Here is a 13898-nt window from a genome sequence, read left to right as displayed (position 1 = left end):
GAGCATTTTTATTATCACGCGAAGAAAAAAAAATATAGTAACATTTCCCTACTGCATAGTAATACTCGTATTACGGACGAACCAACTTATTGTCTCTAAAAAAACAATTTTCTTACTGGCAGTATAGTCTTATGGCATGTATGAAACTGAATTTTAAAAGTAAAATTTTAATTTTTCTTAACGTCAGTGATAAATCAATAAATAAAACTTGCGTTTCTACAATATATTTGGCAATTAAGGTTTTAAGTGTCAAAATGTTGGCAAAGTTGTTGAATTTTTTTAAAAATTTTTAATACATCAAGTTTATGGTGTATTAAAAGTTACACAATTATTTTATGAAATCTTTCTCAATGACCGTACAAGTAAGTAACTGCGTTATTAATATAATATGAAAAAGTCGATTTATGAGTTTTAGAAACGATGATACTCCCTCCGTCCCGTATTAGTTGCTACATTTAGGCCAAACATTTTGTTCAAAATTAATTGCTATATTTCAAGTAGGTGGAGTCATAATTAACTTCCGATACAGTTCAGTAGTTTGACGTTAGTAAAATTTTACTACCAATGAATTCACGATTCATTTGAAAAAGGTAGTAATAAGCGAAGTGGTGAAAGAATTCTCCCTAAATGGGGCGTGGCTTAAGATCGTGTGAATCCTGGATTTTTTACAGGGTTCCAGCAGTCCTTGAAAAATTATAATTGAGGTAATAAATTAAGGTTAACGCTAGAAGATATTCCTTATTTTAATATATTACTTTGTCGTTAAGTGAATCAAAAGCTCGAAATTTTCATGCATATATACTTTCCTTGGTAAACAAGTTTTAGTGGTGGTTACAGAAATTAAATTATCGACATTCGTTTAATTTTCGTTACCATTTTTTAACATTTACAAGGCCTACGTTAATGCTGTTTTAAACGAACTTAGTACTGATTTAAGGAGGGAATGCTTAGTAAGTTAATGTTGATGATTGATAGCATAGTACCCTAAAATCTCTGAAAAATGCTCGAGCAAAATGATAAAATCTTCAGTATCAATAAGCAGTACAAAAGTATAAAAATGTTGCAACTAATTTGCGGCAGAGGGAGTATTAACTATGGCGTAATTAAAAGCATATGCATTTAAAAATTTAAATCGAATATTTTTCTTTGTCCTGTTTATTTTCTCTATTGCATATCAAGTCTAGTTATAATGAACTTGTTAATTTGATCCATTTCAATATGACAGCTTACACTGGAAATTCAACATGTTCAAACAAGACCTGTGACATGGGAAAATGCTTTAAAGGGGATAATGATGAAGAAACGTGCGCTTGTCCTCCTGGTTACACAGAAGAGGAAGGGAAGTGCATAGGTAATATTTTACTCTCTTTGAAATTAGAAAATATAATTTAACCTAATTTCAAAAATACTTACGTAATTACTTAAATTTTAAAAATCTAGATTTGTGCAAGGCCAATAAAGTGCCGGAAGGGATCTGTCCAGACAATCAGTGTGAAAGTACAAAAAATGGTTTCAGGTGTAAATGTGAAGGGAAATATCAGCTATCCAAAGATAAAGTTACATGCACAAGTAAGTTCCGTAACTTTCATAACGCTGTAAAACATATTTTTTGTTAATTTCAAAAAAGTACTTTTTAGCTCCTCTTAGGCACCACTGTTACCTGTAAATTACATAAAACTTTAAATTCCATTATTTTTTTTAATCTTAATGTCTAGTGATCACTTTATGTAGTAGTTTTCAAGTACATAGTAAGAGTGCAAAACGTAAGTTTTGTTTCACCACATAGACCGCTAACCTTAAGGTTTTACCACAAATATTAAAAGAAGCATGATGGATGGGAAAAGGAGGGGGGGGGGGCTATGCGCGACTCAGGTGCCCATCTCAAATTTCAAGACAAGTAAGTTTTGTCTCATGAATTTTTACTGATTACGTCCTCTTTTTCTTTTTTCTTCTTTTTTTTTAGTCATCCTGGAGAGAACACGGAGTGTAAAGGATTAATTCTGTTATTTGATTTTCAAATGGTTTGATTTTATAGGTTAGACTATTGCTTTTTTAAATTCAAAAGAAAGTTTTAAATTTTTCTCTGCGAGGAACTAAAAGCTAATATGATGTTGGTAAGAATTACACTGGAGAGCGAATTTTTTGTTGCATTGATACAAGTATTATATCCAATTCGGGTGTATGCTTTTTTTAATAGGAAATTAGTTTTGCTAGATACAGATTTTTTTAAGGCTAATTTTCAATTTTTTTTTAAAAATCAGAATAAGCAAGTTTGTAAAGAACATATGGATGCGCTGACCAGTGTCGACCAAAAACTAAAAAAACTGGTAGTAAAATTTTGAATCGGATGTATGAAAATTCTTTGCTTTATTTTTCCAATTAGCCGACCAGGTGGCTGAGTGGTTCGCGTGTTTGACTGCGGAGCCATTGGCCGCGGGTTCGAATCCTGCTCTGGGCATGGATGGTTCTTTCTCTCTCTGTGTTCTATGTCCTTTCCTCTTTGTGTGAATGGGACCCGCCCTATAAACGGGTTGGTGGTTGTGTGACGTGGGCGACGCTGTTCCACAGGTGCCCACTGGGTAAGGAGAAGAGAGTAGCAACTCTGTCATTTCTGTGGCCAATGGGACAAACCCCAAGTACCCGCCATTAAAAAAAAATTTTTTTTCTTCCAATTATTAAAAAAAATTGTTCTGTTTGGGAATTTCTGCGAGGAAATTCTCTCAGATTGTTAAATTGGAAAGGTAAAACAGTTTTCAAACGTCCGTTTAGAAATTATATTATCAGTTCTTCAGTTTTCGGAGGAGACTGGTCAGTTTAGTACAGTTGGACATATATAAATATTTTCTTATCTACGGATTTGAAACTAACAATTAAGATAAAAATCATAAACTGAAATGCATTTCCACCTTCTTCCTACCACTACTAACGCAGCAGAGAAGTGGGAAGATTTAGTATTCACTTACAATTTATTATACCAATTGGCAGCTATATTGATGTGTCATAACTTTTATAATATAATAAATAAAATATAATAAATAAAATATAATAAATAAAATATAATAAATAAGAACCTTGAAAACGATGCAGTGGATGTTTTTTTCTTCCTATGTCCACCAGGAGAAAGATCTTTCGTCATACAGGCATCTGAAGGGCAGATTTGTTGGCCACTCTTTCAGGGGCACCATATTAGGTGGGCCATCGTTGCTCCCACAGTAAGGACAGATAGTACAGAGAATGAAACAGCATCCATGCCTTGCCCCGGGATTCGAACACAGAACCTTTTTGATGAAAGACCAGTTCCTTGACCCCTACGCAAACCAGTCGGCATGATGTGGATGTGTGATGCCGAAATTTGAAAATTTGCTAAATTACTTTACTACTATTATTATTTTTCTTTGCCTCCACTGTGAAAAATCCTTTAAAAAATCGTTAATTTGCAGCTTTGCCATTGGTTTACATTTTTCTATTCTTTTGTTTTACTTTTATAGGCTTTATAATATCAAGGAATTTTTTTAAAAATATAGTTTAATCATTATATTAGTTCCTTTTTGTAGGAACAAAACCGCACATGTTGATGTGTTACGTACAGGCAATATATGCTCCATTTACCCAGCGCCTCCTACATCAAGAAACCTCCACACGTTCTTTTATAAGTAGTCCGCGCAGACTGTTTAAAAAGTGAACCAGTTGTGCGCATGAACCCAAAACCTTTTATAAAAGTAATTGAGAGAAATATATCTTATATATTTGAGAATTGAATCTGTAGTGATTGACAAGTGAATAAGGCAAACCAATAATATTCATAAATAAAATAAATTTTTAGTCATATATTTGCTACCACTTTCTTATTTTAACTATATTCTGTATTACGTGACTCGTTCAGTAAGTTGATATCCTTCAGAATGGTCTGATCGGACTAACTATAAAAAACCGTGTGGAGGCTTTCAGTTATAGGAGGCGTTGATTTACCACGGATCATACATCTGTTGGTCATAAAACTCTTTCATCTTGCGTATTTGTAACAACTTTTTGACTTCCCCCTAATGCATTAAAATTTCCGTTTTTTCTCCTATTCGATGTATCTTATATTAAAATTGGGTAAAAGTTTTATTGGGTAAAGTACGTCAAAATTGATCGAAACACGAATATTTAAGAAAAAAATATTTAGCCGAAAACTTTATCTCAATTCATTATCTTAAGTCTGCAAAAGCGACTGTTTTATAGTGTTCTTATCTACCGGTTTCAACTGGCCAAGTAACTAAAGTGACTGAAGAGAATTTATCTTATCACATTTCACTTAGTTAAGGTACAAAAGAGGACAGGAATAAGCCTTAGTTTCTGTAAAAAGATGAGTTTTGTGCTTATTTTCATGTTTCGCAAATAGGACGCAATTCCAACCGAAATTATAATATTTTCTAAGATATGTCGAGTCGAATGTTTGTTTAAAGCCACGCATAGGTTTATTACAGTGTTTTCCCACATTCTGTGATTGTCTTGCTTCCAACTGAGAAAGGCTTACCAATATCATGGAAACGCAAAAAGTTTTTTTGTTAAATTTTTAAAAGGATATTTGGAAACTTACTGCTCTAACTTTTAAATTAAAAACAATCGTTTCTATTAAAGAATATCTGTTAGAAATTTCTTTTCGTAGACTTTTAACCCTTTGGCGCTAAAGGAATTCCGGTGTTCCTTTTATATGTATTTTTTTCTAATGTTCTAATTACAAGCAAAAAGATATTTTGGTATTTCTTAATTGTAAAAAATAGTTCAACAGTTATTAAAAAAATCTGTTAGATACTCAGAATCGCATTTGTTTTAAAATATGATATCCAAAAAAAGACTAGTTTGAAATTTCTTGTCATTCATATTCAAAAATTTATCACCTAAAATTTATCAATAATTGTTTTAGAATAATCAAGGGAATTTCAATGATAAATAACTGTTTCTCTTAAATCTAAATAATTGCAAACAAGTGCTAATTTGAAAATTTTTTTTTTTGGAAATGAGTCAAGTTTGAAAATTTTTACTTTTAACAAAAGTATGCAATTAACGGTGCTATATTTCATAACCGAAAATTATTAAAATGATAAATGTAATATTTTTCACTTATTCTAACGTAAATTAATACGAAATAATGAAAAAAAATGAAAATATGTATGAAAATTCTATGTCAGAAAATTTTCATGAAACATATTAAAATTGGAACGAAACTAGGACTGAGTTATTGAATGTCATTTTAGAAGCTGCTCTAATGATTTTTCAGAAATTCCGCGACGCTTGCAATTCTAAACTGATATGACATTCATTTAGAACAGAGGGAGGCTAATGTGGACAGGACCTTGAACTAGTGTACACAAATAGAAAATTTCTGTTACTTATCCCTCGAAAATTCTCAGTAAATTTTGGCAAATTGACCAAACTGTGTAACAGTTTCTTACGTAGTTACAAGACGTAGATAAAACGCTAGATCGTTAAGTATGAAAAGCAATTTCTTAATTTTTGCTGCAATTGCAAATTTAGACTATTCTCATTCATAGATTTTGACAATAGGAGAATGGATATGATTAATTCATATGTTATGAATGAATATGCTTATAGCGTATGTTATGAAGGAATATGCTTATAGCGTATGTTATGAAGGAATATGCTTATTGCTTAATTTATGAATAAATATGCTTATTATATATTTTTGATAGTCACTATAGCTATCCATTCATTTAATTAACGCATAATAACAGCTTAAAAGAACGAAAGGTTACACGGGGATAGTATGAATACGTAATAGTGAGGCTACTATGGGTATGTTAATATTATTAGGTCGTTCCATGATTTTTGGAAAAATTCTATAGGTTAATAAACGCCAAATTGTTCGTTGGGTAGGAGGTATAGGTATTGTTTGATTCTGGCTTAAATATCTTATATCAAATAATTTTCCGATTGAACTAAACAGACTGATCGATCTACAACTGCCCGGTTTGGATTTTTTCTTATTAGACTTAAGAAATACGAGTACAACAAGTATGGCTGATTTCCATTCATCATACCTACCATTGTTAGATTCGTTGTTATATTGTTTTAGGTATCGCAGCATCTTATGAAATTGCAGCATTCGCGACATCATATACTTAATTGAAAATATCAAACCTAGTGGGAATGCACACTTATTGAAATTTATTTTATTTTCATAATTTTGCTACCTTTTTCTTTCAATTTTTCTAAGGGTCGTACATACTTCGCAACAAATCATTTATTTTATATTACAAATTTTAAAACGTAAAATAAATTTTTCAACTCTCATTAAATTGAATGCAGAATGTCTGAATGGAAAATTTATTATATATTTTTCTAAACGTTATGAAAAATTTCAATAAATTTAGTAAGTTAAATTGTATACACAATCTTTAGTTACAACTCTATACATCTTGCTTCAATGTTTTTTTTAAAATCGATATTGGTAAATTTGCATTTTATAAATTTTATTAGAAAAAATATAGCTTTTCAAAAAACCATGTAATTTTTCTAACGAATGACTTATTTTTATGATGAATTGAAAATTCTAATGAATAAAAATTGTTTATTCTTGTGTTGAAAGTTTTTGTTTTGTGTGCCAAAAAATTCTGTCAACGAAAGAACGCGTCTCAAAATACACACATGAAAAAGATGCCTTTATGAAACAAAATGGTAGGGCATTTATCCTGAAATGTATAAATCAGATTCACAGCTTAGTTCTGTTGGATAGAGGTTGAATGTGCATGCACATTCTCTTTAGCGCCATATATTCCGTGTTTATATAAACTAGAACATTACCAATAAGTTTATGGGCAAATACTCTACGATTTTCTTTTCTAGAAGAACCTTTTGCATTTCTGTAAAAGGAGGCGTATACTTTAGGGGACAGAACTCTCCGATAGACCTAATATTAAATACTCCAATTTTAAAAAAAGAGATTTATAAGTGGTGCATTCAGCAATTTCTAACAATATAGGTCAAGATACTATAAAACAGAAATAAATTTTCACAGATTTTCTTCAGAAATCTAATTTTTTTTAAAATCAAGCATAGAGGAAAGATTATAACTAAGAAGTGTATTTAATATTTTTTGTTTGTAGTACGCAGAACGTGCCAAAAAGATGCAATAGGATGGAAAGCATGCTCAGCTAAAAATGCAACATGCATTGAAGATTGGAATAGTGATTTAGGGTACGCATGTCAATGTACATTTCCACAAAAGGAATCAAATCAAGGCATTTGTCAAGGTAAGATAATTTAATTCTTTACGGAATTAATAATTTTTCAATTTCAGTCAAAAAATATTCCACAAAAAATATTTGAATTTTTGAAGTGAAAACGGAAATCGTGCAAGGAAGCCGATTTTCCACGCTTTTTGGGAAATAAATTTCTTCTAGTGATTGCTGTTTACGTTTTAATGTATGATTCTTTGTTCAATAAATTTGATTTAGAGATATATTTCTCGTCAACACATGTAAATGATTCAAAAGTATATAAACATTTTAAAAATCCACATAGTATCAAATGTACGGTTAACAACTTTCTACGCTTTTTTTTGTGGAAAATTTTTCTAGTTGTAGCAAAGTTTTTGTTTCGATGCACCATTCCTTGTTTTGTTAATTTGGTTTCAATTTATTTTCTACACCACATCATAAAAATCCTTCAAAACTTCATATGAAATGTCTATTTTATCAAACTGAATTGAGTTGAAGCTATTAAAATGCTGGCAAAAATTCTGAAAACTTTAGTTTTTAATTGTCCTCCTCTCTACAAAATATGTTGTAAAAAGGCTAGAAATTGGTAACCTTTTAGACATTTTGTGGTAGAGCTTTTAAAATATTGACAAAATCAACCAAAATTCTGAAAACTTAAATTTTTGAAAGCGTTATTATTGACAGCCCTGTTCTAGTAACTGATACACAAAATTAAAGTAAAATGTATCAAGTTTTTTTTTCCTGTAACAACTATTCGATGTGTGTCGATAAACATCTAATCTGTAATCAAGTTCGTTTCATGCAATTCTTAGTTTCCAACTGTCCATGGTATCAATGCTGCAAAATCGTGTTCTTTAAGTTCTTGCAACATTTTTAGCATCGGTTTTGGCATAAATAGTATCTTTGACATAACCCTTTAACCGCCAAAAAGACAAAGTGAATTTTCGCCCTCTATTTATCGTGCTCGTGATATTTCCGGGCTAAAGTAAAATGCAAAAAAGATATAAACAATCCATTTCTTATGTTCGGAATCATGTTTATTTCTCAATACATTAGACTGCTGTATCAGACTCTTTGAATCAGCACTCATGAAACATGTAAGCCAAAAATAACCCAAGAATTGAAATTAATTTATATATTGTACATACACTTAATTTTATCAAATTTTCTATAAAAAAATAAGTATTTTATGACCGTTTTCTTCAAAATGATAAAACCATTAGATGTTAAAAAATTACATAAAGCTAAGGTCTAGGAATTTTAGTAACCATGTGATTAAAGTCACTGTCATCTACATATCTAAGGCGAGACTGGCCTAGATACACCATTAAAACACTACAGTATTAGTAATCATTGGTATTGTCAAACTACAAAACGCACGCAAAAAACTGGATTAGTTTTTTCCCCCAGAAACTTAAGTTAGATTTTGTAATTACTTGCAACTAAAAAAGAACTGCTGGCATTTTTCTTTAATTTCTTACATCATTCATTGCAATATGTTTCAAAAATACAAATATTTAAAATGATAAGAACAATATTTATGATAGATAAAAATTCCAAAATAGTTCTTTGAGGCGTTTTTTTTTTCACAAAAAAATATGACGTGTCAGCTTTTTCGATAGGGGGCATACGTATATATAACATAATTTAAGAGTATAATTCTTTGCCCCAACTAAACAAGAAACTTATTTTTTTGGCTATACAATCAGAAATTTTATGAAAGAGACTATACTTTCTAACAGTTAATATTTTTGATTATAACAACACAGATAAAATGATAATAAGTGACGCTCTTTTTTTATCTTTTCCAAATACATTTTTTAGATAAAGTGTTTGTTATTTCTTCGATAAAAATACACAGCTCAAAACAATGAAAGGATATTGTATGTCTCGAATTAAAAAAAAAATGGTATGAGCAATTTTTTTTGTGTGCATAAAATGGAAGAAGATAGTCACAAACGCGAACTTTTCTTATTTTCAAACTTCGCAGTATGGAAATTTTGAGTTTGACGTTGAAGACAACTCTATAGCGACAGCGAATTTTATTTGCTTTTCAGCTTAATGTGAGACAAAAGCGGAAAAGAATGACCGACATTCATTAAGCGCGTTGTTTCGATGAGCGATGTCTCAAAGAAGTCATTCAACAGAATCATAAGCTTGGCGAGTTGTTGGCCGGTTAGAAAGGAGCCAAACACAAGCGAAGTAGCAGAAGCCATTGAAGTTTCACAAAGTGTGATTTCCAGGATCAGGAACCGTTTTTTGGAGACTGGAAATGCAGACCGAACATCAGGGCAAAATCTTAGACCTTCAACAACGCCCAATGAAGACGGCTAACGGCTCGGTGAAACCGAAATATGAATGGCACTCTTCTTCAACAACACCTTCACTCAGCTACTGGCACCACAGTTTCGACACAAACTGTCCGAAATCATTTTCACGCTGTAGGTCTGTATGCTCGCCGACCAATGGTGTGTGGCACGTTAACAGCAAGGCACGGTCACGCCGACAGGGAGTGAACTGGGAGAAATGAATGGTTCAATATTCTTTTCTCTGACGACTCTCATTTTTCTATTTATCCTGATAATAGACGCATTTTCATCTGGAGGGAGCGTGGTACTAGAAACAATCATGCGTTCGTGCACGAAACTATAAGATTTGGGGATAGGGGAGTGGTGGTCTTTGCTGATATCTCCATTGATGGGCGCGCCGATCTCCATATCATTCGAAATGGAACTCTGATCGGTCGCCGATATATTGATGAGATCTTGAGACCTATTGTTGTCCCTTACTCTACAGCAATTGGGGATGACTTCATGCTAATGGACGACAATTGCAGGCCACGTCATGCTAACTTGGCGAATGCTTCCCGTTTGGAGGAAGAATTCATACGAATGGATTGGCCAGCGTGCTCTCCAAGCATGAACCCAATCGAACATATTTGATACTTTCTAGGCAGACGAATTCTGGACGCTTACCACCTCTTCAATCTCTCCAAGAACTGGAAAGAGCTCTTCCGGAGGAGGGAGATCGAATTTCACCAGTCCTTCATTAACAACCTCATTGACTCGATGCCTCAAAGGTGTTCAACGTTGCAGACTGTCCTGGGAAACCATACCTTCTATTAAAAACACTATTTTATAAATAAACACCCTTTTTTAATTTGTTTTTATCATATGCACAAATTGTGTTTCTTCCTTTTATGCCCAATTGCTCAATAAAACGCATTTTTTTTCTGTCAAACAGATGTCATTTTTATCTCATAGAGCCTACTACGTCTGTGGATAATGTATCAATCATTCAAACAATTGTCCTGGTTCAAGATAAACCCACAACTTCAATATTCTTTAATTGTTTCGAGCAGTATATATGCACAGAAAATCTACAGAAGCATTGAACCGTTTCCAGTTATATAGTCATAGAATCCGTGATATTTTCCATGTTTTGACGCAACTGAAGATTTAAGTCTTATCTATCCGCCAGAAAATTAAGCTTTAAATATTTTTTCTTTAAAATATGTAATCTAGTAATCGATTTTTTGCTTAAGGTAATCGAGTTTTGCTCAATGTAATCAATTTTTGCTTAATATATAATCTAGATCTAGATCACAAATGTGAAAAAAGTAAAATTCTTCCCATTTCTGCAAAGAATAAAAATCTATAAGACAAAATAAATGTCATAAAATTATCTAAAAGATTACTTAAATCATATTTTTTCATCTTTCCTATAATTTTGTTATTGTAATATAAAGATCTAAACATCTAGGATTAAACCAATTATACTTTCAGACGTGCCAACTTTTAATCCCTTCCATTATCATTTTTCCCAGTGGTATTAAAATGGAATTAAAACTTCAATTTTAAGCAAACAAATACGTTGTATTTGAGAAACCTTAAGATGACAACCATGATAGTAACACATATTAATATATGTGCTTAATTTTTGTAAGAATAGTGGTGATCAAAATCATTTAAAAATTAAATTTATAAAAGAAAAATTAGTATATATTTACTACCACTTTAAATACGAAAATAAAATCTCCCGCAAAATGCGGGAGAGTTGGCAGGTATGTACTTTCCATACACAATCGCTTTGTGAAGGCATATAAAAAGAAAAACAATTCTTAAAATATTATTTTTAAAGTGATAATACTGTATCAAAAGTTGTCCAATTTATTGGAAGCTAGATCTCTGGTGCCGGCAGTACAAATGAATTAGTTATGCTTGCTGATAAAATTTTCAGTTTTGTTTTTGTTTCTATAAAGAAGCTAACTTTTTGTGCTCTTTATGAATTATCAAAAGTTTAAAATATTCAGAGCAACCAATTTTCTGCTCTTCCCGGCAATATTTCTAAAGGTAGTTACGTTTGTGTTTTATATTAACTTTTTATTTTGTAACCGGCTTTGAACAGTCGACCTGATTCTATGTTTACGGCAATCAGTCATCAACTCCGCAGCTTCATAATTTTGAACCCATCTGAGATGACAAGGAAACTCTTGGATCAGCATTGCTACCTCTGAGGATATTTTTCGTCAGCATCAGTTAGTGCGATCCGGAGCAGAATTTGTATTAACTAGCTACCACTGGGATTCGAGCCCGATCTTCTGAGCCACTGCGGTTCAAGTTTATGTTTTAATGTATAGTTCTTGGTTTGGAAAATTTGATTTAAGGTTATTTTCCACGCCGCTACACGTAAAAGATTCAACTGCTTTTATGAAATGCTAGTTTGTTTCAGCTCTCTCGAGGTAACCTTTTAAAATGTTGGCAAAATTACCAAAAACTCTGAAAACTTTAGTTTTTAAATGTTTATTAATCTATAAGATATTACGCAAAAAGCATAGTAGTTATTGGCAGTCCTGCATAAATAAAGGCGATTCTTCTTCTTCAGGAGCGCAACAGCCCTTTGCAGGCCTTGGCTGCCTCAACAGCACGCCTTCTCCAGCTCCCTCTGTCCATGGCAACTCCCCTCCAGTTCTTAAGTTTTAGGACTTTGAGGTCGTTTTCGGTGTCGTTGAGCCATCGAATAGGTGGTCTACCTCTAGAGCGGGACCCCTGAGGGTTCTTGAAGGTGGCAATTTTTACAGGGCTATCCTCAGAGCCTCTCCATATAAGGCCGAGCCATCTTAGTAGGTTGCTTCGGATTATCTGCATAATTTGAGGATGTTTATAGAGCCCATAAAGTTCAAAGTTGTACCGTGTTCGCCAACATCCTCCCTCTGGTATGGCACCAAAGATGGTTCTAAGTATCTTTCTTTCAAACGTTTCTATCGGGTGTTGGACGTCAAGGTTTAAAGTCCAGGTTTCGTTTCCGTATAGCAAGACAGGCAGAATGAGTGTCTTATATAATTTTAGTTTTGTTTTTCGGCTAATAAAATTCGATCTTAGTTGACTTTTTAGTCCAAAAAAACATTTGCTGGCCATATTGATTCTATTGTCAATTTCAGATTTCAGTTTGTTTTGGTCATTAATAATTGCACCAAGATACTTAAATTCTTTAACCTTTTCAAAGGAATGTCCGTTTATCTGCAAAGGTTCACTATAGTTTACAGTTGAGCTTGAAAACTCAATGAATTTGGTCTTGTCTTTGTTAATAGAAAGGCCCATATTTATAGCAGAGGCCTCTAGGGCTTGAAAGGCATCTTTAACAGCCCGTTCTGATCTTCCTATGATATCAATGTCGTCCGCATAAGCGAGGATTTGGAGAGATCTGTTCCAAATAGATCCTCCTCGGTTTTAATCCGCTATCCCGAATGCATTGCTCCAATGCCAGGTTAAAAAGCAGACAAGCAAGAGAGTCTCCCTGACGCAGGCCTCTTTCAGTAATGAAAGGTTCAGATAGATGGCTTTGGATTTTAATCCTGCATCTCACATTGTTGATAGTGGCATGGGTGAGACTTACGAGTTTTGTAGGGATTCCGAACTCGTTCATCGCTTCAAGTAATTTATCTCTTTTAATGCTGTCGTAGGCAGCTTTGAAGTCTATAAATAGGTGAAAAGTCCTGATGTTGAACTCTTTAGTTTTTTCAAGGATCTGTCTTAGAGTATGAATTTGGTCAATGGTAGACCTTTGAGGCCTGAATCCACATTGGTAATTTCCGACCGCTTTATCAGCAAAAGGCTGGAGCCTTTTGAAAAGAATATTGGAGAAGATTTTATATGCCGTATTGAGGAGTGTTATACCTCTGTAGTTACGACATTCAAGTTGGTCTCCTTTTTTAAAAATAGGGCAGATGGAACCTTCTTCCCATTCAATGGGTATATTCTCAGTGTCCCAGATTTCAATTAGGAGTTTATGGATAGCATCTATAAACTGGGGTTCGCCGGTTTTAAGAAGCTCAGATGGGATACAATCGGGACCAGCCGATCTGTTGTTTCTGAGTTTTTTAATAGCCATTATCACTTCATCGATTGAAGGTGGGGGGTTATCTACATCCCTCAGTATGGCTAGATCTACTGGGTTGTTGCGAGGGACAGAAATATCATCCTTGCCTACTAGCAAGTCTTGGAAGTAACTCTTCCAAACTTTGGTTACCTCTTGAGGCTCACTTACGAGTTCACCTTCGTTGTTTCTGCAGGTAATAGTTCTTGGTTTAAACTCACTTCGCATATAATTGACTTTTTTGTAAAACTTCCTACATTCATTTTGGTTATTCATGGCTTCCAGATCTTCCAGTGATTT

At 33.1% G+C, this 13898-nt stretch overlaps 1 protein-coding gene across 5 annotated transcripts in view; it reads left to right on the top strand.

Annotated features, from left to right (window-relative positions):
* The window catches only part of LOC107451810 (neurogenic locus notch homolog protein 2), a 148304-nt gene that overhangs the window by 36448 nt on the left and 97958 nt on the right, over positions 1-13898 (top strand). For all 5 annotated transcript variants that reach the window (XM_071185176.1, XM_071185174.1, XM_071185175.1 and 2 more), the window contains exons 11-13: positions 1226-1351; positions 1441-1569; positions 7110-7256. In XM_071185176.1, coding sequence (XP_071041277.1) covers positions 1226-1351; positions 1441-1569; positions 7110-7256 — 402 coding nt within the window. The remainder of the gene's footprint in view (positions 1-1225; positions 1352-1440; positions 1570-7109; positions 7257-13898) is intronic.

Source organism: Parasteatoda tepidariorum, chromosome 9 (assembly GCF_043381705.1).
Source record: "Parasteatoda tepidariorum isolate YZ-2023 chromosome 9, CAS_Ptep_4.0, whole genome shotgun sequence".
NCBI classification, from domain to species: domain Eukaryota; kingdom Metazoa; phylum Arthropoda; class Arachnida; order Araneae; family Theridiidae; genus Parasteatoda; species Parasteatoda tepidariorum.
This window is presented reverse-complemented; position numbering and strand designations above follow the sequence as displayed.